Below are 25,985 nucleotides of genomic sequence, written 5' to 3' on the forward strand. Positions count from 1 at the left end.
CCTTGATGGACGACGCTGCCAGGCCTTGTTGTTTCAGGTGCAGAATGTACTCTAGAATGAGTGGTATAGGCGCCTGGGGTGGAGGTGTGTGTCACTGGGCACACTAGCAGTGACCCTTTTCCACTTAGCTAGATAAGTGGCCCTGGTGGATGGTTTCCTGCTGCCAAGTAGGACCTCTGTTACCAGTTCCAAGCACAGAAGTTCCATGGGGTTTAACCATGAAGTTTCCAGGCCATGAGGTGGAGGGACTGGAGGTCTGGGGATGAAGGCGACCATGGTCCTGAGTGATCAGGTCGGGGTGGAGTGGTAGCGCGATCGGGGCATGCACTGACAGCTCCAGGAGTGTGGTGTACCAGTGTTGCTGGGGCCATGTTGGGGCCACCAGGATTACCTCTACTCTGTCCCTGCGGACCTTGAGAAGTACCTTGTGCATGAGAGGGATCAGGGGAAAGGCATACAGCAGTCGGCCTCCCGAGGGTAGCAGAAATGCATCCGTAGTCAAACCAGGGCTGTGATTCTGGAAGGAGCAGAACATTGGGTACTTCCTGTTGCTCCAGGTGGCGAACAGATCGACCTGGGGAAACCCCCACCTTTGGAAGGTGGAGTGTATGACATCCAGATGGATGGACCACTTGTGGTTGTGGAACGAGCTGCCGAGGAGATAGGATGCTTCCAGGTGAATGGAGTGGGCTATGCAGAACTCACATAGCTGGAGGGCTTCTTGACATAGGAGGGAGGAACGGGCTCCACCCGGCTTATTGTTGTAAAGCATGGCAGTGGTGTTGTCTGTCATCACTGCCATGCACAGTCCTTGCACCCGGGCCTAAAAAGCTTGGCATTCTAGACACACCGCTCTCAGCTCCTGCAACCATAGGCCCTGTCTGGAGATCTCCCAAATGCACACCCCAACCCAGAGCTGACACATCCGTAACTAGGGACAAGGAGGACTGGGGGCTGTTGAAGGTGATTCCTTCGCAAACCGTCCGAGGTATGAGCCGCCATTTGAGGGACTCAAGAATGTGTTCTGAGACCTTCACCACTGAGTTCAGGCTGTCGCACCCTAGGCAATAGGCAGATGCAAGCCATGCTTGCAGGGGTCTGAACCTCAGTCTGGCATGCCAGACCACATAAGTGCAGGCTACCATGTGGCCAAAGAGACTCAGGCCTCCCCTTGCAGTAGTGGTCGGGTACCTCCTGACGCCTTGAATAATATTTGACATGACCTGGAAATGAGTTTCCGGTAAAAATGCCCTTGCCTATACCAAGTCCAGCACCACTCTGATGAACTCTATTCTTTGGGTTGGTGATAAGGTTGACCTGTTCACATTGAGAAGGAGGCCCAGTCTTTCAAAAGTGGATCTGACTAAATGGACCTGAGATTCCACCTGCTCCCTGGTGCGCCCCCTGAGCAGCCAGTCGTCTAGGTCTGGGTATACCTGCACCTGTCCAGAGGAAAGCTGCTACAATCAACATGTATTTGGTGAACACTTGGGGGGCCGTCAATAGACCGAATGGGAGGACTATGAACTGCTAATGTTTGTGGTCGACCACAACCCGTAAGAATCATCTGTGCGCAGGCTGAATGGCTATGTGAAAGTACGTGTCTTTCATGTCGAGGTGGTGTACCAGTCTCCCAGATCCAGGGAAGGGATAATTGTGCGCAGAGAGACCATACAGAACTTCAACTTCACCATGAATTTGTTGAGTCCTTGCAGGTCTAGAATAGGTCTGAGACACCCCCCCACACACCCTTTGCCTTGGGGATTAGGAAATAATGGGAGTAGAAACCTTTGCCCCTTAGTTCCTGAGGAACCTTCTCCGCCGCTTCTATAGCGAGGTGGGCCTGCACCTCCTGGTTAAGGAGTTGCTCGTGAGAAGGGTCCCTGAAGAGGGATGGGGAAGGGGCGTGGGAGGGTGGGGAGGAGCAGAATTGGGGAGAATATCCCATTTCTACCGTGCAAAGAACCCAGTGCTCCGATGTTATGGTATGGCAGAAGTGGGATAAACGATTCATAAAACAAGGGGAAGGATCTGGTGTCATGGCAGTGTCGTCCTTGGGTGTCCTTCAAAGGCTTGCTTAGAGCCCAATGAAGGCAAGCGATCACTATTCCAATGACCATCACTGGCGGTAAGAAGGAACTGAGGAGGAGTTGGACTAGCAGGTATCACAGTAGCACTCTAATAATAGCTGTATAGACAGTGCTTTGAAATTGTGGCTCAGACTGGAGCTTGGGCTCTGAAGTTCACCCCCACCTCTCTAGGCTTCAGAGCCCCAGCCTTAGCTTCAACTTCAAAGAGCTGTCTATACAGCTATTTTTAGAGAGCTTGCATCTGCACTCTCCAAAATGCTGTGTAGATATACCCTGAAGGGGGGAGAGATTGTTTGGGAATGTCAAAAGGGATGTATCCTGGCCTAACGGCACAAAAATGTTCAGCAGAAAATTTAAAGATTGTGGCTGAGGAGTATTTCATAGATTTATAGGTTTTAAGGCAAGAAAGGGACCATTAAATCATCTAGTCTGTCCTCCTGTATAACATAGGTTTGGTATTGTAAAGTGAAGTCTCATTTATTAGGCCTTGATCCTGCAAACACTTATGCACATGTCGAACTTTAAGTATGTGAGATGTTCTAACAACTATGGAAAACGCTGTCCAAAATAGTCACAAGATCCTTAATTACCTGAGTGGCCAAGATCTTCCTACAGCATAGTGCCTTCTAATGTTGTGCTGTGGCATTAATTCACTACAAAGCTGGTGGAAAAAGTGCCACATATTGAATCTATAACTCTACTTCATCTGTAGCATCTTCCATCCAAATAGTAACCAGTTCTGGGTTTACAAAGATGGAGAAAACTGATAAGATCATAGTGCAAGGCAGTATAGCTGCAAGTCATCAAATGTATAGGAGATCCCAGAGAGATGCATTGTCAGTGTGGAAGAAGGAGAATTTTGGGAAAAATTAGAATATTTTAATTTTCTGACGTAACTTGTTTGAACACTTGGATTGTCTTTTAAATATGTCATATGTTGGGAAAAGACAGGAAGTGAGGTCATCAAAAACTACTGCTTTGATAACCGAGTTCTTCTAATTAGGTCTCAGTTACTCAAGGGACTGAGGTTTACAACTGAGGCCACTGTTCCACATGAATTACAGTTTAAATAGATCTGACTGACTAATTCTGGTTCAGTTAAGTAGTGCTTATTGATGTAGCCAGTACTGGATCTGAGTCTTGTCTTTACTAGACCTTTACGCAAATGAAGTACTACATTAATCTACAACTAGTCCTGTTGATTTTCTCATGAGTAAAGGTGGCAGAATCTGCCCCCCTGCATTGTAATGACTTATAACAATCTATAACCCAGTATTCCCCGCCCCCAGCTGCCCTTTCCCCCCTCCTTTTTTTCTTTCCACCCTATGACTGGAGACAGGTTTCAGAGTGGTAATCCTGTTAGTCTGTATGAGCAAAAACAATGAGGAGTCCTTGTGGCACCTTAGAGACTAACATATTTATTTGGGCATAAGCTTTTGTGGGCTAAAACCCACTTCATCAGATGCATGGCATGGAAAATACAGTAGCAGGTATATATATACGTAGTATAAGAAAATATGGGAGTTGCCTTATCAAGTGGGGTGGTCAGTCTAACAAGACAATTGAATTAACAGTAGAATACCAAGGGAGGAAAAATCACTTTTGTAGTGGTAATGAGGGTGGCGCATTTCAAACAGTTGACAAGAAGGTGTGAGTACCAGTAGGGGGAAATTAGTATGGTAAAATTATTTTTTGTAATGATCCATCCACTCCCAGTCTTTATTCAGGCCTAATTTGATGGTGTCCAGTTTGCAAATTAATTCCAATTCTGCAGTTTCAGGTTGGAGTCTGTTTTTGAAGTTTTTTTGTTGAAGAATTGCCACTTTTAAGTCTGTTATTTGTGTCCATTTATTCTTTTGCATAGAGACTGTCTGGTTTGGCCAGTGTACATGGCAGAGGGGCATTGCTGGCAAATGATGGCATATATCACTGGAGAGGCGTTAATGGGCCACTTCACCTTGAATGGTCCCTTGAAATTTCTGTTAACTACTTAAGTTAAACAATCTGTTCCATCTTTATTTAGCTGTGACACTCTGGGTACGTTTCCCAGACCTGAAGAACAGCTCTGTGTAAACTCAAAGGCTTGTTTCTCTCACCAACAGAAGTTGATCCAATAAAAGATACTACCTCACCCACCTTGTCACTCTAATACTTTGAACACAACAGATTAGGTAACTTCTTATCAGACTTAGAGAGGAAGCAAGTGCAAAGATGGTTTTATAACTATTTGTTAAAAATAGCATATTGAATTTAATATCTGTTCCATAAAATGTGCAGTTCTGCTAAATCTCATGTTGGCTATTACACTTGGGAGTATAGGACTTCATCACTTCAAACAAAAACTATACTCACCCTCACTAATAAATATTGTAATAAACAGCTTGGCTCTAACCCAGCTGAACAACAGATGTTCCAGGGTGGAGGCCTGAGATTCAGATCTTAGTTCAAGTCTAGCCAGAAGGTAGAAATTGTGAACTCTTTCCCTGCTGCATCAGCTTGTAGCACCATTAAAACATTTTATTAAAATAAACAGCAATAGTTTGCTTATTCCTAACGGACTGTTTCCCCACTCAGGGCCTAGTTCAGAACCCACTGAAGTTAAATGAAAAACTCTTATTGACTTCAGTGCTTTTGATTGTATCCTCTAACTTTAAACGTTTTGGGGAAATTGGAAAAGGCCCCAACAGTGCAAGAATGAATTTAAGAAATTTCACAGAGTGCCACCAAGAAGAACTGGATTGTAGATTGAGAAATAATGACAAAAGGTATAAAATAGAATTGGGCCCAAGTCAAAGAGGTTACTTGTGTGTGTATGACTACTCACTTGCTTAAGTATTGGCAGGAGAATGTGCCTTGTAAAATCAAGGTCCTGCTAGATGTAATAGGAATATCTATAACGTATGTATATGAATAAAGAAATATTTAAAAATCAGCTAATATCCTTTTGAGAAGATGGCAAACATGGTGATGGTTGTTGTTTTAAAATGTATTCAGAGAGAATTTGGCCTTAGAAATCAATACACAAGCTACTATATAAAATATTAACAAGAAGATTTCTTCAGTAACCACAGTGTGTTTATTCTCTGTTGAGGATTTTGAGATACACTTGTCTACCATAGATGCTTGTACTCCAAACCTGGAACTTCTTAAGTGAACCCAGAAATATAGAGAAAAACATATCTTGACTGTATTACTAGTGGGACACAGAGAATTGGCTGGTTCCATTGTTTTAGCTTCTCCTCCTTGTTTCCAGCTAATGCTGAGTTAGAATTTCCAGTGCATAGGAAAATCTGACATTTCAACATTTGTCCTGAAAAGGGACAAAATTTGAAACTTTGAAATTTTTCACAGAATGGAAATTGAAAAAAAAATCAGTTCATAGATGTGAAACATTTTGTTTTAACATTTTTATAAAAATAAAGCATTTCAGCATTCCTGATATTGAAATGTTTCTTTCTGGTTTGTTGAAATGCTTCATTTTGAATCATTTAATGTTAAACTGCATGTTCCCATAGTGCATTGCCTTATCGGAGCTGTAGTTCCTGCCCCTATATTCTCTTGTGTGCCAGTCTATATCTCCCATAATGCATGCAGAGTCTGCACCAGCTCAATCAGAAGAAATCACAATATTGCCTTAGGGGAGATGTAGTTCTCCAGGGGAACCTGTTCCCTAGGAGAGAATGGGGGTTAGAACTACAACTCCTATAAGGCAACGTGCCATAGGAAAATGTGTGCAGTATTGTTGTACTGTGTTGGTCCCAGGATATTAGAGAGACAGGGTGGGTGAGGTAATATCTTTTATAGGACCAACTTCTGCTGGGTAAGATGAGCCTGGAAGCTTAAATTCAGAATTTTGCTAGACACTAAAAATCATAGACTGAACAGAGACACTGGATTTATGGTTTATTACAACAATCTATAACTTGTTAACAATCCCCCCTTTTTTCTTTTTTTCCCTCTGTCCCTTCCTTTCCCACCTATGAGTGGAGGGCATTACCAGGCCACTTCACCTTGAACTGTGCCTTGAAATATGTTCACTACTTATGCTAAACAATCTGTCCCACCTTGTATTTAGCTGTGATACTGTGGATACAGCTACACAAGACTAAAACCCCGAGGCACAGCCATGGCTGGCACAGGTCAGTCTTGTAGGGCTCGGGCTGTGGGGCTAAAAATTGCTGTGTACATTTTCAGGCTTGGTCTGGAGCCTAAGCAATGGGACCTTTCTCCCCTTGCAGGGTCCCAGAGCTTGGGCTCTAGCCTGAGCCCAAACATCTGCGCAGCAATTTTTTAGCCCCGGAGCCCAAGTTTTGTGAGCTTGAATCAGCTGACCTGGGCCAGCCATGTGTTTTTCATTCCTGTATAGACACATTCTCTGAGTATGTTTCCCAGCTCTGAAGAAGAGCATTATGTAAGCTCAAAAGCTTGTGTCTCTCACCAACAGAAGTTGATGCAATAAAAGATATTACCTCACACATCTTGTATCCCTTGTAGGAAAATGTAGTTTAATGTTTTGTTGAACTGATTCAAAGCAACATATTTTGGGTCAGTTCAAAAAACAAAATATTCCAATTCAGGTAAAAAAGATCCATATTGCAATATTTCATTTTGATTTTAAATTAATACTTTTTTAAATTAAAATTTTCCTGTGGAAAATTTAAGTTGTCTAGAAACTATCAGAAACTGTCAGAAAATCATTCCAGTAGAAAATTTCCGACCAGATTTATTTCTAGCTGTAAATTGCATTAAAAGAAGCTAAAAACACTTTCATAGTGCTGCTTTTCCTTGAGGCAATTGCCGCTGGGATGTCATTTGATCACCAATTAAGTGTCCATGAGACAATCTGTGTGTTAGGATGTATACAAAAGTTTGAGACCTGTACACTAGAAAATTCATAGGTGTGAATAAAAAAGTGCAAATGCAGTAGACGCAAATTTGTTCACAAAGCTAGATGAATGTCCATTAATAATTTTTGCAGTATTCATGCAGCAGTTATTGTTATACTTCTAATCTTTTAAATTTTTAGATTGTTTGTGAAGTAAGCACAAATAGCACAAAGTTTTCCTTTAAAGGCAAAATGTTATGGAACAGATCCATTTCACTTTCAACATAAAAATCAGTTTTACAAGGCAAATTCATTGAAAGGTTTTAATCAGTCTAAGTATTGAGAAAGGTATGGTACAATATATGGGGGCAGAAATGTTTTAACACTCCATTCTGCAACTTGAACACAATGCCAAATAAATGTGATAATACATAAGACTATATGAAAGAGAAATACACCCATTAAATCTCATTTTCAAGTAGCACTTACCCGTTGTAATGTTTTTAAAGCAGAAAAATGGGAATTTAAAAATAAATAGTACTGTAGGACTATTATGTGATGATCAGTAAGGTGGCCTTCTCTAAATCCAACCCCTCCACCATGTATTGGGACTGTGGAAAAAGGACAAATAGGGGGATTGCCTTACAGGACAATTTATGGTAGTCAGCTCTGCTCTCCAGGTCACTACAGTAGATACAAAGGCCTGCAGGGATTTACTCAGAAATGCCCTGGCTAACGGGATTCTGGCCAGGTGGACCAGGATAAATAGCTTGGACAATTGGGCAAATGGTCTAAGAGGTCATTCCAAAAATAAACTTGCAGCTGGTAAGTCTTTCAGTTATCTCAGTTTACCTTATGTCACTGGGCATCTCTGCTGCTACCCAGTGTACTTCACCCCCTGGCCAGTTTGGGAGATCCTATGGTCACAAACACACACCAGGTTATCTTTCACCAAGGTGTGTATTTATTCTTTTCTTACATAATAACACAGTGTACTGCAGGTTTACAGCAAAGGGATGCCCCTCCCAGCCTTCACTGCTCAGCCCAGGCTTATCCTCTGAGCTTTCCTTCTGAGGCCCCTGAGTTCCCCCTTGCTTCCTGTTCCTTCGATTCATATCCTCCAAATTACATCATTAACCCTGTGATTAGCACCCAGGTGCTCATAGTCCCCGAACAGAAAGTGTAGAATTGGCTTCAATTAAGCCTGCCCTCTTCCCAGTGCTGCAGAAGACTCAGTGACCAGAGTGCTACTAATAGTACCCTGTTACACCTTGCCACTGGAAAGGGTCTTGTTGGCTGAGAGTGTGAGTGAATTGTGTGAATTAAATTCTCGCACAGCCTTCAACAATCCAACAAATCCTACAGTGATAGGGGAATGGCGAAAGTGACAGTTGAACACTGCTGAGAGTCATAGTCTTGAAATCTGCATGTGGGCTGGTCAAGAATATGGTCACTCTGCATTGACCTGGGGTGACACCAGAGTGTGGCAGCATCTTGATTGACATGACTGCTCTATTCAGGGACAGCACCGCTGACCTCAATCTGAGGAAGGGGCTAGAAAAGATTTTCCCAAAATTGCTCATCCTGAACAGCCCTCACCAGCTTACCCTGGCTGGAGGGTATCCCGTCATGCAGTCGAAATTCAAACAAACCTTGAAAAGTTTCCTTTTGTGTTACTGTTGCAATGTGGAATGTTCATACATTATTGATCATCCGAACCAAATTGATCCTCCTGCCAGGTGAACTGCTCTGGTTGTTCGAGAGCTTGAATGATATTTTATCGACATGAAGGCACTGAGCAAGATTCAACTTGTTGAAGAGAGACAGCTGAGAGAGCAGAGTGCTGGGTACAGTTTCTTCTGGAAGGGATGCCCACAAAACAAGCCACACAGGGCAGGAATCATCTTTGCAATCTGAAAGAATATTGTCTCTTGTTTGGAGAGTCTACCCATTGGTATAAATGACAGACTGATGATTCCCCGACTGCCCTTGAAAGGTGGATGTTATGCTTCATTGATCTGTGCTTACTCACTGACAATGACTAACTCTCATGAGGGTAAAGAGCAATTTTACTCAGAACTAAAAGACCTGATTCTATTGACTCCCTGTAGAGACTAGTTGATTATTTCAAGTGACTTGAGCTCTTGTGTTGGTCATGATGATTTCTACATGGCATGGCATATTTGGTAAGCATGGCGTTGGCAAGATGAACTGCACTGGCCTACTTCTGCTGAAGACATGGGTCAAGTACCATCTAGTTGTTACAAACATTGTCTTCCAACTCCCCAACAAATAAAAATGACCTGGATGCACATTTGCTCATGTCGGTGGCATCTGATCGACAATGTGTTGGTCTGACATCATGATCTAGGAGGACATGTGTGCATAATTCTGATATTACGTGGAGCTGATTGTTGGCCACAGCGCTCTATTAAGCCAAAACACTGGTCAGTTAAGTGTGTAACATTTTCCAGATGAAAGATCTATCAATTGCTGAACAATTTTCAACACAGCTAACTACTGTTTTAGAAACTCTTCCAATGATCAATAATGACACATTTGCTGTATGGGTGTCCTTGTGTGACACAATCTGTAACACCATTGTGGATTGTGTTGAGTGTACAAAACACTGCATGCAGACTAGTTCAACAATAGTGATCCTGAAATATTGAATCTCCTTGATGTCAAGTGATAAGGGCATGCTGCACTCTTAGCTGGCCCGCTCTCTGAGACAAAAAAGGCCAGATGTAGGGCAGCCCGCAGCATGCACCAACGCAAACTTGGCCAAATGCTAAGTATGTGGTTTGACTGTAAAGTATATAAACTACAGGCGGTCACTGATAATCATGATTTCAAAGGTTTCTATGAGGCGGTTAAAGGTGTGTATAGTCCTGCTCTATCTTCCTTGACACTACTAGCATCTGCTAATGATGAATATCTCATCACAGATCACAGTGCCATCCACCAACAGCGGCATGAACAAAACATCTTAGTGAACTACTTAATCATTTATCTACTGTTTCTGATGAGTCACGGGATAGCCCGATGCCATTCCAGCTGAAGTTTTAAAACATAGAGGAAATCTCATTGACAGGCTTTTTGAAGTTTTCTTACATATCTGACTTCAAGAAACCAGGCCACAACAACTGAAAGATGCCAACATCATCACTATCCATAAGCATAAAGGATCAAAGAGCAACTGTAGTAACTACCATGGTATCTCTTCGCTCTCTGTGGCTGGAAAGATTCTTGCATGGATCTTCCTAAACCAATCCCTGACGGAAATCATTAACAGAGAATCTGTCTATAGACAGAAATCAAAATCTGTAATGCTCACATCATTGCTGACAGGTGTGAATCATGGACCTGTTATCAACAGCACATTAAAAAGTTTGTCAGTTTCAATTTGTGACACCTATGACAATTGCTGGGCATCAAATGGCAGGACTGGGTTTCCAACAGAAGTACTGGCAAAAACTGGTTTGTTCAGCATCAAGGCTCATTTGATCTGTAACCTCGACTGGGCATGTAATTCATATGCCTGAGATTCGTTTATCGAAAAAAGTCTTATATTTCTAATTATGTTCCAGCAATTGTAAGCATGGAGGGCAGATGAAACACTTCAAAGACACCCTAAAACAAAATCGGCACAAAAAGAACATTTCTGACTCAACCTTTGAGCAACTGGCAATTGATCATACCGCATGGTGCACGCCATAAGGGCGGCTGTCCATGATTTTGAGAAGAATTGCATTGAGCAGCAGGAAGCACATTGCCAGGCAGCTCAATCAGTGCAGATAGGTAAATGGCTCTGTGGCCAGTGTGGTAAACATTGTTCTTCCTGAATTGGTCCATGGAGTCGTGCACAGACCCATTAGTACAAACTGTGATTGTCAATGTTGTCCTGGAAATCAAAGTGATTAGCAGCAGCATCATTAAGGTTGTTGCCTGCTGGTATCTGTACCTCCACCACCAGTTTGAGCAGGTCAGTTCCTGTGCTCCCTCTATATGTATTTGTCATGTTTGCTCTTCCAAAACTAGATTCTGGAAGAGACTAGCAGTAACCAATTTTAAAAAGTGTGGTCACTCATCTTTCTACTGCCACTCACCAAAAAGAAAAACAGTGTATTTTTCTTCAAAATGAAGGATTAAGCATACGATTTTTTTGTTCAAGGTATAGCCAGTCATGGTGTTATTGACATCAATGAGTTTGTCAAGGACTCCATTGGGACCAGGATTTGTCCATGTAAGAGTGCATTAATGAATGTATCCTGTAAGTAGAGCTGGACAAATAGTAGGAAAAACTTTTTTGTCAACATTTTTCCCAGGTTTGAATCACTTTTTGATTTTGTACATTCCTACCTTTTGTTTGCTTTCCTTTGAACATTCATACAGGTAGGTTTTTTGTAGAAATATCCAGTGGGGGCTGATTTTTCTGCAAATACCACAATTCATATGTGATCAAGGGTTTTTGCTATTCCTGCTGTAAGTGCCTGCCTGTTTGTAAGTTGCGTGTCTTCCAATCAGAAAGTAGAAATAATGCCCTGACACTTAGGTGACCAAACATACACCTCAGGCAGAAAATAATCAAAGATGCATAATGAATACTTTTCAAATGAAATCTTTTCATAGGTTGAAATATGTTTACATACAGTATTCATCAAACAGTTACAAATAACCAATACATTTATCAAAATCAGCCTGTTGGCAAATAATTCATGAATAGAAAAAAAGAGCTGCAGGCCAACCAGATCCTACTCCCAATTCAAGGGAAATTTATCATTCATGCCCTGGTACATTAGTCATCAGTACTGAATGTCAAAATAACCAAGTGATTCCATGTACCTTTATTTGTTTGATTTCATACCGGATCATTTTGTGAGTGTCAAGAGGGTCATCACTAGCAGGAACCACCTTTTCACTGGATATTTTTGCACGAATCACTGCAAGGGAGGAAAAAGGTTTTATTTGCAAAGAAGCATATGCCTGACTTTTCCATCAGTACTATATGTTACATTTTTTCCATATATTAAAATAATTGTAACAGAATGCCATGTTTTTCTCTTGGACATTAGATGTAATGTTCAGTAGCATTTAAAGCTTGTTAGTACAAGATTGTTCAAGACTAAATTAACACCTGAAAAAATAAAAAAGGTACAGGGCATAACCTGCCATGTAAATACTACATCATTTTCAACAAACCAAAATATAGTACATTGTTCTGAAAATTTCTGGTATAGATTTCAGGCCAGATTTTCAAAAGGGTTCGGTACCCAGCAGCTCCTAATGAGCCACTTCTTTTTGGTGCCTAAGTAGGAATTGGTAGCTGCTCAATTCTTTTGTAAATCTCTGTTGAGACAAACATTAGCTTAAATGAGAATTGATTGTCTAAATCCACTAGTGAGCTTTGAAATATCTGCAGGCCTGATTCAACTCCCGTTGACTTCAAAGGGTTTTGCATTGGGCCCCTGAAATACAGATTAGCAATGAAATGGACCACAGTAAGCATTCAGCAAGACCATGGCAGGCAAGATAGAAATATGAATATCTTGTAGAAAATTAGAAAGAGAGAAGATGATAAGATCAGGCTTCCAAGTTACATCTCTTGTGATGGCAAATAGCTGCACCTCAATAGCTATTTCTCAAATGCCATGTGTAACTTTTGTTAAAAAGTGTAAATGAGTTACTTCTAGTATTGTCTTTAGTGATATCTTCCCTGTTTTAGCTGCTTTGTGCAGAGGGGAAATTATTTATTTCAATTTTATCATCAAGAAAGAAACATTTAGCTAATGTGTACTATAAATAATCAGTCAGTATGTGAATGAGCCTAATGAGGAGAGAACTTCTCAAAGTGTGGTATCTGGCTCCACAGAAGTGTTCATGCTGCACTCTCCTCTGTGTTGCTACAGCAGGTACCAGGGGCGGCTCCAGGCACCAGCACGCCAAGCGCGTGCCTGGGGCAGCAAGCACGGGGGGCGCTCTGCTGATCGCCGCAAGGGCGGCAGGCAGGTTGCCTTTGGCGGCATGCCTGCGGAGCGTCCGCTGGTCCCGTGGCTTCGGCGGACCTCCCGCAGGCATGCCACCGAATCCGTGGGACCGGGGACCTCCTGCAGGCAAGCCGCCGAAGGCAGCCTGCCTGCCGTGCTTGGGGTGGCAAAATACCTAGAGCCACCCCTGGCAGGTACAATCCTTCTTTTGAGCTTGCAGCAGGGGGATTTTGCCTACAGTTTTTATCATGTTCCACTCTTGCTCATTTGTCTTTTCCTCACAGAATATCTCATTTTCCTACTTGTTAGCGGGAACAGTATACTCCCATGCAGAAAATTCCTATGTTATCTCAAACCTCTTAAAACGCTCCAGGCAGGCTTTGGGATGCCATTCTCATCAACCAGATATATTACATAGAAACTGAAATATCTCCCTGATTGTTGGTTAAAAGTGTGTCTTTTTTCCCAATCTAACCAGATTTCCTAAAAATATTAGGTAAAAGAGTGGACTATTAGGCATAGAGTATTAAAGTATGTCTGCACTACAGCAGCACAGCTGCGTCACTGTAGCTACACTGCTGTAGTGTAGACACTTGCTTCAGCACTGAAAGATTGGTTCCATCACTGTAGTAAATCCACCCCGTCAAGAGGTGGTAGCTAGGTCTACATCCCAGGTCAGCTTAACTATTCCTCCTACCCCTGAGTGATGTAGGTAGTTTGACCTAAATTTTAGGTGTAGACCAGGCCTGGTACTGTGTTAAGAATAATATATTGGGGCCAAAATATTACACTTTGTCCTTTTGCCCCCAAAATAAGTATTTAGGTATTAATTTTTCCCCAATCCTGGCTGGCCACAGTCCCACATGTCCTTTGCAGGTGATTCTTGTGAAGAGGGAGAGTAATTAGTGTGCCGAGGCAGTGCCTGAATCCTAACAGTCAGGAGATATGGCCGTTCCAAAGCACAGATCACAGCTCTAAGCCCCATCTATATGACCTCTCCCATAGGTGGAGCAGTCAGTGATGGATTCGAGGAGTTGTGTCTCTGCATGTGTAGTGGGAACCAGAGTCACGGAGTAGCTGTTCTGCTACACACTTCCTGTCCTAGTTGTGCCATTTTGGGCATTCATGTTAGAAGCCAGAATTTGTCCTTCAGTACTTACTAACTGTGGAAATAGCTTTCAGACACCTTTCATGGTTCTGTTTGTTCATTTGTTTTATTTTTAGCATTGAAAGAGGCAAAATAATCCCAAGTATATATACAAAATAATGGGATCTAACTTAGCTGTTACCATTTAAGAAAGAGATCTTGGAGTCATTGTGGATAGTTCTCTGAAAATATCTGTTGAATGTGCAGTGGCAGTCAAAAAAGCTAACAATATTAGGAACCATTAGGAAAGGGATAGATAAGACAGAAAATATCATAATGTCACTATAGCAGGGATGGCCAACCTGTGGCTCCAGAGCCACATGCAGCTCTTCAGAAGTTAATATGTGGCTCCTTGTATAGCAGGGGTTCTCAAAGTGGGGGTTGGGCCCCCTCAGGGAGTCGCAAGGTTATTACATGGGGGGCTGCAAGCTGTCAGCCTCCACCCCAAACCCCGCTTTGCCTCCAGCATTTATAATGGTGTTAAATATATAAAAGTGTTTTTAATGTATGAGGGACACAGAGCCTTGCCCGTGTGAAAGGGGTCACCAGTACAAAAGTCTGAGAACCCCTGTTGTATAGGCACCAACAATCAGGCACCAACCCGGAGTAGAGGGCGGGCCCGGGTTCCCCCCCCCAACCTCCCAACTCCTGATCAGACACAGGAGGAGTTGACCCAGACTGTGGGTTCCACCAGAAGGGAAGATCACTGAGGTGAGCAAATCCGCCAATAAGCGCAGGACCCACCAAGGTAGAGGAGGAACTTTGTCACAGGAAGTATTATTTACTGCTTCACATACCACGAGAACTAGGGGTCACCCAATGATATTAATAAGTAGCAGGTTTAAAATGAACAAAAGGAAGCCCTTCTTCACACAACCCACTGTCAACCTGTGAAACTCACTGCCAGGGGGTGTTGTGAAGGCCAAAAGTATAATTGAGTTAAAAAAAGAATTAGATAAGTTCATGGAGGATAGGTCCATAAATGGCTATAAGCCAGTATGGTCAGCAACACAACGCCATGCTCCAGGTATCCCTAAACCTCCAGCTTCCAGAAGCTGAGACCCTATGACATTGCTCTTGAAATTGCTCTGTTCTGTTCATTCCCTCCAAAGCATCTGGCACTGGCCATTGTCAGAGACAGGATACAGGCTAGCTGGACTGTTAGTCTGACCCAGTATGGCCATTCTTATGTCCTTTTTTTTTTTAATAAGCAAGCATTGTTGACATGACACTTAAAAATATTTTCACATGAGAGTAGGGGAAGGTCTCTCAGAAATTAGATCTGAGAAAAATGAAATTAGTTTGTGTAACACTTTTAAAGTAGAAAGGCTTTTCATCATAACTAGTTAAACAAGACTCATGCCTTCCTCTAGAAAGTAAAGGGTGAAAACATACTACGTATACGGTGGCTTAAGCCCATTTCTAAAGGAAGGAAAGACATGAAAGCCTATAATAAGAACCAGGTTGTTTTCTTTAGAGCAATATAGAGGTCAGCCTCAGCTAATGACAGGCTATTTTCATTTCCTGCTTATTTGCAGAGAAAAATAGATGCATTTATCAACATAATACAGATGGCTGCAGCATCTGAGCATCAATCCTTACATGGTACCATGCTCCTAGATCCTAGAAGGGAGCATAGTAGGCTTAGAAAATAAGCTGGATGGAAAGGAAGGGGTTCTTCACGTGTGAGTAGCAAATTCCATGCTTCAGCTTCTTCTAAATTGTACACCACAAATAATCTACAAATGAGTTATGCACCCACTTATTAAGACATATTTTAAGTGCTTTAATATAGTTCCACATAAAAGGTACTGTAGATGGTGCGCATTAATTCTTACTGTATTATGGAAAAGGTCTAAATCAGAATCAGGTTTAGGCATCCTCGCTAACACTGCTTATTAAAAGAAAAGATATCACATAAAAGAGCTCACTGGATATAAAGGAGCACACTAGGGGGCTGCAATTGAGAATAGCTCCATAATTCTGAAATAACACACAGTATTTGTACGTAATAAAAACTTCTGCTAAAGATACATTCTCCTTTGCATTTCCTGTGGAAATAGAAGCTTTTAAAAATTATTTATTAAGCTCTACTTGTTACTCTCAGTGAGGAACACACACACACACACACACACACACACACACACACACACACACACAAATCTATAATTGTCTCAAAAGGGGGCCCTGGATTTATATGTGGCAGGAAGTGTAAATTTTTTCTATCATTTACCCATTACTCTGGGTGTTAAAAGTTAAGGGAAAAATTGAGTCCATGTTTAGTAGTGTGTTGGTTTTTTTAGTTTTTAGAGAAAGAATCTTGCCTTGTAACTTATGATGCTGAAGGGAGTCTAACTTGAGGTTTTAAGGAAAATAAATGATACATGTTAAAGAAAGTTTGGGACTTGAGTAGTTTTTCTTTATTTTTCTGTACTACTGCTCTCTTCAAGTCTGATTCAAACACACACACAAAAAATGTGTCTGGCCCTTCCAATTCTTCCTGTTTTTCTTTCCTTTAAATTAATTTTTTCAATGAGTGTCGTCTAGCTGTCTGGTAAAACCTCTTATTCATGCAGTTACTTTGGTTTTTAACCACAAGCACTTCCTGGTTTAGCATTCTTTGGCTTATGCAATTCTACTTCTCCACTCATGGTGCAGAAGGAGATTATAACATGTGATTCCCCCATGTCTGTAGTTCTTTTTAAAAAGTGGTTTCAACTGCAGCAATACTGACTTGGCCTCTCTCCTCCATATACCTTGAAAGAGTCACTATTTGGCGTTGCTACTGTGTTGTTTTATCACAGTAGTGCCACTTTCCCTGCCATATAGTGATTGGTTCCTTATGAAGAATCTAGGTATGTGAATGTGTTTGAAGTTAGTAGACATGGGCTATACACAATCTACCTAAAGCTCCTTCTCCCTTTTGCATTGAATATGTTATTTTATATATAAATTCTTTCCTCCTTACCACTGTAGAAATAGTACTTAGCGCTTTTCATGGTAAGTGCTATACAAACAGCAGGCTTCATAACAGCTCTATAAGATAAAATATTCTTACCCACACTTTATAGATGGGGAAACTGAGATGAAAAGTGGCTAAAATGCTCCAGCCCCACATATGGAGTCAGCTGAGGCATCAAAATTGGAACTCACAAGTTCCTGGGTTCCAGAGTTGTGCCTGGTTCACTAGGATCTTACTCAGAGCTAGTGCTGATGTGTGGTAATAAATAGCAGGGCTGCCCAGAGGGGGGGAGGGGGCAAGTGGGGCAATTTGCCCCAGACCCCGGGCCCTGCAGGGGCCCCCACGAGAATATAGTATTCTATAGTATTGCAACTTTTTTTTATGGAAGAGGCCCCCAAAATTGCTTTGCCCTAGACCCCCTGAATCCTCTGGGCAGCCCTGTTAAATAGCACCACATTCCACCTTGGAGAAGAATGAATTTCACTTCTGGGTGAAATGTTTTCTATATAGTTTATAAATCAGTTTGTAATATTTTAGGCTGAATGTTGCTATATACATTTATTTGCATTTTTAGGTAAATGTTAAGAATCTTTGTATTCCTTCTTTCCCAAATATTAATGAAAATCTCTTACCATGCTGTGTCTGCTCCATGCTTCCCTTTTTGTCTCACAAGATAAGAAAAAAATCATACTTCTGTAGAAGTCTGAGTTCTAATTTGCTATTTATAAAATACTAAATATCTTTTTACTAACTTTAATTAAATAGTTAACTTTTGACTCTCTTATGGATGTTCTGTGAAGACTGACATCTGGCAACACTAGTTTAGATAATATTTCTCTTCAATATAAACCTCTGAACCAGTGTATTGTACTCCACAAAACTATCTTACCTTGTGAACTGGGGTGTCAGTTGCAACGGCACCCATTCTGGCCAGGTGGAGCATTGCACCTGAGTCCACTCAGTTTGGCAAGGTTGTTAGTCAATTCCTGGTACCCAGGAGGTCTGAAAATCCCCTCTGTTCTTAAATCCCTCGGGGAGTTAGTAGGGGAACACAGGCCCACCCACTCCATTGGGTTCCAGCTCAGGGCTCTTAAGCTAGACAAGCTGAATCAGGGTTTGACGACTCCAGCCATGTCCTGAGCTCCTTCCTACCTCCCTCTGGTTTCTGTAGGCTCTTCAGCCCACTGGTCCAGTCATCCTCTTCTAGGATGCTGTCTCTGACCGGCTTTTCAGCAGCATGCAGGCAGGAGTTCTATTCTCCAGCGTGCTCGCTCCACTCTGCCCCTCTGCCTCCCAGTCCTTTTGTTCTACGAGCTGCTGTGAGGTTGCCAATCAGCATTACATAAGAATGGCTATAGTGCAGGGGTTGGCAAACTATGGCCCGGGTGCCGCATCCAGCCCTTCAGACATTTTAATCCGGCCCTTGAGCTCCAGCCAGGGAGTGGGGTCAGGGCTTATCCTGCTTGCATGGCTCACAGAAGCAGCAGCATGTCCCCCCTCCTGCTCCTACGCGTAGGGGCAACCAAGGGGCTCACCATGCTGCCCCCGCCCCAAGCGCCGCCCCTGCAGACAGGGCAGCATGCAGAGCTGCCTGGCTACGCATCCGCATAGGAGCCGGAGGGGGGATATGCCGCTACTTCTGGCAGCTGCTTGAGGTAAGCACCACCCGGAGACTGCACCCCTGACACCCTCCCATGCCCCAATCCCCTGCCCCAGGCCTGAACCCCCTCCTGCCCTCCGAACCTCTTGGTCCCAGCCCAGAGCACCCTCCTGCACACCAAACCCTCATCCCCAGCCCCACCACAGAGCCCGCACCCCCAACCGGAGCCATCACCCACTCCCGCAACCTAACCCCCAATTTCATGAGTATTCATAGCCCACCATACAATTTCCATACCCAGATGTGGCCCTTGGGCCAAAACGTTTGCCCACCCCTGCTATAGTGGGTCAGATCAATGATCCATCTAGCCCAGTATCCTGCTCTCTCACAGTGGCCAATGCCAGGTGCTTTCCCCCCTTAGTCAACTCTTTTCAAAGCTGAAAAGTTCCACTCTTTTTAATCTCTCCTTACATGGAAGCTGTTCCACGCCCTTAATCATTTTTGTTGCCCTTCTCTGTACTTTTTCCTATTCTAATGTATCTTGTTTGAGATAAGGTGATAAGAACTGCACACAGTATTCAAGTTGTGGGTGTATATAGTGGTGGATTCCTATAGTGGTATTATGATATTTTCTGTCTTATTATATATCCATTTCCTAATCGTTCCTAATATTCTGTTAGCTTTTTTAACTGCCGCTGCACATTGAGTGGATGTTTTCAGAGAACTATCCATAATGACTCAAAGATCTTTCTTGAGTGGTAGGATCTAAATTAGCTGTTATCATTTTTATGAATAGTTGAGATTATGTTTTTCAGTGTGCATTACTTTCCATTTATCAACATTGAATTTCATCTGCCATTTTTATGCCCAGTCGTCCATTGGCATTGGCTGACAGTGCCTGCATTAATCCCTTGGTTGCTGGGCCAGCAAGTGGTACATACATGACAAAACTATATTAGTCCTTCAAAAGAGGAAACTGAGTTGGACTTTGTGCAGATGAACTTGGTTATTGATGAGAAATTGCAGGAAGGGATAAAAATGGTCCTCTGTTGTTCATCCTAGTTAATTGGTAATTTCAATAAGTGACGTGTTTGAACTTAGTGGAGTTTCTTTTCCAAAACTGGCTCATTTACAATGACAGTGTAATCAAGAACACATACATCCAGACTGGTCTGAATAAATATATCTAAGTAAAGTACTTTCTCCATATATGAGAGAAAGTACATTTCAAAGCTACGTTATTTTCAGTACATGATAGTAAAATGTTCTAGAGCTTCTGACACAAAATTTTACTCAACACCATTACAATGGGTTTTGCATTTGGCCATATTGTCTTTTCTTTAGCTTTCAGCAAAAATTGTAGCTGGACAGAGGATAAAGCTGTTGTGGTCAGTATGTCTATATATTTCCAGTTGGTGTTGCTTTTAGATGTTGATCCCCCAAATACTTCTTGCAGTGACAACAGTTTCTAATTAATATTTTGTGCCTGTCACGCTTCCATTTAAACCTCTTCCTACTCTCTGTTAGTCAGATAGCAATTATCTATCTGGGGAGGCAGGTTTGGGGAAAAAAATGGATACAACTTTGTACAGTCTTAATATTTATAGACCAGAGGTGAACAAAATAACTGCCTTGTACAAGGTAAACTTCAAGGGTATTAAATGCTCTTAGCTCTCTCGCTCTCTCCTGTTTTCAGTGTGCTCTCCCATAATGTATAGTTATCTATTAACCGAAAAGGCAGTTAACTAAAGGGGTGATCCAGTAATATAACACTTACAAACTTATGAGCTATTCTGCTAAATCAGGTGATTAAAAAAATGATTGCCAACAGCTCCATGAGCCAGTGTAGTGAGGGATCTAGCATTTGAATTACAAATGTTCAGCTTATTTAAATGCTGTAAATGGCTAAAAACATTCCATCCACATTGTACAAATATAACCACAGACTTCTGTAGTGCAGTGACATACAGCAATGTGGAGCACTAAGTTTAACATTGCTTTATTAAGGATTTATATTGGTTTATTCTGTACTTTGCCAGTGCTGACATAAAATAACTAATAAAGAGGAAGCTTTTCAAAGGCACAAAAGGCAGGTAGGTACCTAACTCCCATTTGTGCCTTGGAAAATCTCTCCCAAGATCTCTTAGGGCCCAGTCGCTTGCAGGAAAGTTACCATATATGCCAACATTACATTATATTACTCTACAGGAGAAATTAAAGTGAAATACAAGCTGGTTTTAGTTCAGAATTCCCCTAACTCATGTTGAATGGTTTCCAGGACACAGAAGAATATTCCATTGTCTCTTCTTCCCAGTTTGTAGAAAGGCATTTTGAAGAGCAATAGAAGTATCTGTCCTGTGATAATAGAAAGATCCATTGATCTAAGCATTGGTTAATTGAAACTGTAATAATACGGGCTTTCCTCCTTGAGGTGGTACAGATTGTCTATTCCAATTTCTGCTTAGCTATTTGTATTAATTTCTTTGAACTACAGAGTCAAGCGTCTTTACAGTGATGAATGGAATCCCATTCAAAACATTGTCTGTGCTAATTATGTAAATTGTATAGTTAATTCTTTCAGTGATTAAAATACTGTATCATCCAAGAATCGTAGATAAATATATCAGAGTTTAGAGAGACAGAGCTCAGAGCACAAAGCCTGATTTTAATGAGTTCCAGTGCTTCAGTAACAATAACAGAGTTGCTGAACTGGACAGTAAGATCTTCTAAGTGGAGGTTTCTGAACCATTTTTTGTGCACATAGGGAGCAAGTCCTGCCTATAAGCCCTTCTAGAGGCACAGAGGACCATAGATGAGGCAGAACCACCGCAATTCTGCTGTCTGGGGAAGAAGCAATGTTGCTGGAATCTGTCCTGGGAATCAGTATCCCCTGTGTAGCATGGAGCATAGCTTTTCACAGGTTCCTTATGTGTCTTAGCATGATGAAATACAGTCTCCATATTATGGAAACACATTCTGTTTATCTTCTGTCTTGGTTTACAAATAATTGAAACTGCTCCAGAAAATGGTAAGTGCCTAATCTCCAAACTAGAGGCTTAGTTTTCCATTCCTTCTGCTGAATGCACTTTCAGCTAGGGATGGGTGAACCAGCTAGGATAAAATGAGTGGTTTGTTCAGAAATGTCCAGATTATAAGATTCTTTTTTAGAAAACACTTCCTTTGAATTTTTGGGCTCTGTCTGGGACCAGAACTAGAAATACCAACATATCAGGAAAAAGTCTCGTCATGAAAAATTTCAACACTTGATTTGTAGGCTCCAGAAGGGTCGTTCTCGTAAGTTTTAGCTAACTAACCAGACTTTGGGATGCTTAACTAACAGAACTCAAAATCTGAATATTTTGAGCTTCACTCATCACTACTTTTAATCAGCCTTTGCCCAATAGCCTTGAAAAAACTTATTCCACTAAACCATTTTTCTGCAATATGATGCTGGTTGTTACTACTATTTTTACTGCAAGAGTGTTTGAGCACCAACCAAGATTGGGGTCCCATTGTACAAGGTGCAGTACATACACATAGTAAGAGGCAATCCTGCCACAAAGAACTTGCAGTCTAAGAAGATCAAAGATCTAGAAAGGAAAAGTGGGATGCAAATTACAAAGTGATTAGGGTGATGGATCCATCCATAGTTCTGTTTTTATTTTTTTGCCTTACAACAGGTAGCATAGAGAGAGTTGTATATGTATATTAATATGTATATTGTATACACTTTATATACGCATTAAGGGCTAGATTTTTTCAAAAAAAGCACAGTGCACATATTGAGAGACTATCTAGTCATTCCATTTAGGTTCCTAAATAAGAACTGAATACTACTGAAAATTTGGCCCTACATATTTCTCTCTCTCCTCATAGCTGTCACCTCAACCAAGCCATTGTTAGTTGGCCAGTTTATTGTAGATGTCATGGAAGAAGTGGTTCTTGGGGAGGGTTTTGAAGGAGGACAGGTAAGTGTCTTATGGACAGGTTAAAGAGAGCATTCTAGGGTAAGAGACAGCATGGAAGGAAGCAGCTGAATACATTTGTAGGAGAAACACACATGGCTGTCATCACTGTAAGAGTGGAAGGGGTGCTATGGTAAGAGACAAAGCCTATGAAGGGCCTTGAATTCTAATGAATTTATAGACTATTATTCAGCACTGGAGAAATAAATTAAAATGAAATGTAGTGCCATGTGTACAAGGATGTAGTTAAGAGTCTGTCAGCACTGCCATTATAAATCCCTCACCTCTTGTATTGATCTACCCTTACCTTCATGAAAAATGTGTTTCACTGTGTCCAAATGAGAAACATGACATTTGAATTTGGAGCCAGAAGTGACATTTTTCCTGTAATTCTTAGATTAGTTTGGCAATTCTGATATGAAGAGAATTAAAATACAAGATAAAATTATATACTACGTATTTGAAAATAAATGGCTATAATGTTAAAATGCTAGATATTCAGCTCTAATAATAGACACTAAAACTAAGTCTATGCTAGTGGTAATGTAACAAAATTGGATTGTATCATGATTCTATACCTGTACACACTTTGTTTTCATTTTCAATTCAGTGGGAACAATGTAATTTTCACACAATCCAAAAGACAATCTTTTTTCACTTATTTAATACTATTCAGTACTTTGGAAAGGAATAAATTATGTCTTTTCTGACCACACAATCAAGACCCTTAATCAACATTTATACATCAGTGCCATCTTACTTGCACAGCTGCAGAATAAATTTTTCAAATCTTAATGGCCTCTAGTATTCTCAGAGACTGATCATCCATCTTTATTTGTTTTAGGTCCTTAGTTTTTGTCTCAGTCTACTGAAGCTTATCTCAGAAATTTAACTGCCTTTCATGGAAGCCACAGTAGCTTAGAAGGTATCAAACTTCTGCATATATTTCTGCATACCCTTCAAAATAAATCTTGGAAGACTGTAATCACAATACTGATCATTGAAAAGTCAAAGAGAGGCATCCTTCATGAATGGCTGCCAACAGCAGGGGCCCTGTTCATGTGACTTTGATATTCCAGAAACTTGGAATTACTTCAGCCCTTAGAAAAAGTCCCTTTGTAGGTTACCAAAAATCCGTATTCCGAAGAAATGTAAAAAATGAAAAGGAAGGAAGAAAAATGAGAGAGAAGCTTGCTCTGATGGAACCTCCCTGTCTTAAACTTCCCTTGAGATACCACTTCTGCAACTTTTAAGGAATAGTTTTGGTCTTCTAAACTCTGGAATTTTTATTCATTTTCTTTTTTTCTTCTTCAACTTGTTGCTTTATAGTTAAACTGATATATAGTTCTCATGAGAATTATGTCTCCCCTACTGAAATTGATTAATTTTAAGGATATTTTATATTTATGCTATATTTTCTGAATGGAAGTAGACTTGGGAGCAGAGCACAATGTTAAATTGCTTAGAATGATTGAGTGAAATCATGTAGCTCATCTGAAGGCAAGCAATCACTTGGCATATAAAAATATGTTGGCTTAGAGAAGTTTAAACAATCTCATCTGAATTAATTACAGTTTAATTGTAATTAAGTTGAAGAACGACAGAGATTTTCTCATTTTGAATAAATATTCTAATTTCCTTTCGTTTCATGAAGATCAACAACAAATTAATCTTCTGATCCTGAAATTGCATAAGTGGCTTAACATTAGAGACAAAGCACCTTGTTAAGTATCTGTAAAATAAGCACAGATTGATGCTGCAAAGATAGTATTAATTTGGCCTGTAATCTCTATTCTGACTAGTTTAGCTCTGTGTTGGTAGGTATAATCTATGGGAGGACGAGTGCCATTGCCAGGACCTGGAAGTACATGCACAAACACGTGAACCATACATTCATTGAAATTGCATTCAGCAGAAGGAATGAAAATCCAAATCTCTAGTTTGGAGTTTAAGCAGTTCCAGGTTCTGGGGCAATTTCAAGTATATATCAAACTGTAAACTAGAATGTGTCTCCAGAATATGCAGACTGTAGTTAATGAGGGTGGCTATATAAAAACTGCTCCTCTGTTGGTGTATGATGGCATACGAGAACAGTTTGCTGTTTTTCCTCCTTTATCAAAAGATTAGAGTATGCAGATTTTCCCTCTTCTCTTAAGAATGTATTTTTCATCTCAAGAGGAGGTAATACAATTCTTTCTACCTTTCCTTAGGAATGATGTATGTTTTCAAGGGGTTACTTTTCCTAATTAGTTGTGTACACAGGAATAAAAGTTCCTGGGAAAGATCATCAGCTGGTATAAATTATCCTAGCTCCATTGACAATGGAACTATGACAGTTTACGTCACCTGAAAATCTGTCCCCCTGTTGTTATGGGCATAGCATCCTGTGAGTTAACCGTATATAATTCACCTATAAAAGAGAGATTTTCTTTTCTTTTGCATTCTTTTTTTTCAATGTCACAATGAAAGCTTCCGTGATACATTGATAGATTAATGACAATCCTGTTGATATATTTGAAGTCTGTTGAATTACCTTTAATAGATATATTGGAAGGAATTACTAATAGACCCCCACTACACAGCATACTAAGGACAGTACTGCTAATGCCACTGGTTGCATTAAAGCCAGAACAATACTAACCCAAGAATTAATGTATGCAATGTAGTTGTAGCCATGTCAATACCAGAATATTAGAGAGACAGAAGTTGGTCCAATAAAAGATATGACCTCACCCACCTTGTCCCCCCCCCCCCCCAAGAATTAATGTAAAAGCAAGCCAGAGGAAAGTGGGATTCTCTTTAATCTTCACTCCTAGTATTAAAATAACGAAGGGAGGAAATTTTTAACATCCTGGTACTGTCTACTTCCTTATTAGTAGCTAGTATAGCCAAATCTTTTCCTCATGTGATATTAGTAACTCCCATTACTAGTATCTAGTGATGGGAGAACAGAGCCCCTCAGGATTCTAGTAATGAAGTTTTTGACAGTGTCCCAGTTCTACTCTCAGGGGGAATCAGTGCAAAGGATCAAATGTATAAGAAAGAAGAGAAGAGATCGAGCCAAGACAAGAAAAGAACTTTGTATTTTGTCCTTTTTTATGTCCCAGGGACTGCTTCATATTGAATTCCTAACTTTCAAAGTAGTTTGTTCAGCATAAGCAAGTACAGGTCAGAGTTCCTCCCAGTCAATGCCAATTTAAATCAAACATTTATCTCTAACTGGCCAAGAATTCAAATGCAGACAACTAGAATGCAAAATAACTAAAGCTGACAAGCAGAACTGGCTTCATCTACTATATTCACACACACAAGCTATGTTAAAGTAATGCCAGGAGTCTGACATAAATGCCTTGAAATCCAGACTGAGGGATCAAACTCCATCTTTACTTCACTGTTTGCACCCAGATAC

At 41.0% G+C, this 25,985-nt stretch overlaps 2 protein-coding genes across 3 annotated transcripts in view; one reads left to right on the top strand and one right to left on the bottom strand.

Moving 5' to 3' along the window:
• SYN2 (synapsin II) overlaps positions 1-25,985 on the top strand; it is a 443,697-nt gene that overhangs the window by 278,658 nt on the left and 139,054 nt on the right. The window lies entirely within an intron of this gene.
• The window catches only part of TIMP4 (TIMP metallopeptidase inhibitor 4), a 52,103-nt gene that overhangs the window by 12,284 nt on the left and 13,834 nt on the right, over positions 1-25,985 (bottom strand). Inside the window, exon 2 of the mRNA XM_039482103.1 lies at positions 11,761-11,858. Within this exon, the coding sequence (XP_039338037.1) occupies positions 11,761-11,858 (98 nt within the window). The remainder of the gene's footprint in view (positions 1-11,760; positions 11,859-25,985) is intronic.

The sequence above is a fragment of the Mauremys reevesii genome, linkage group 7, assembly GCF_016161935.1.
Source record: "Mauremys reevesii isolate NIE-2019 linkage group 7, ASM1616193v1, whole genome shotgun sequence".
In the NCBI taxonomy this organism is placed as follows: domain Eukaryota; kingdom Metazoa; phylum Chordata; order Testudines; family Geoemydidae; genus Mauremys; species Mauremys reevesii.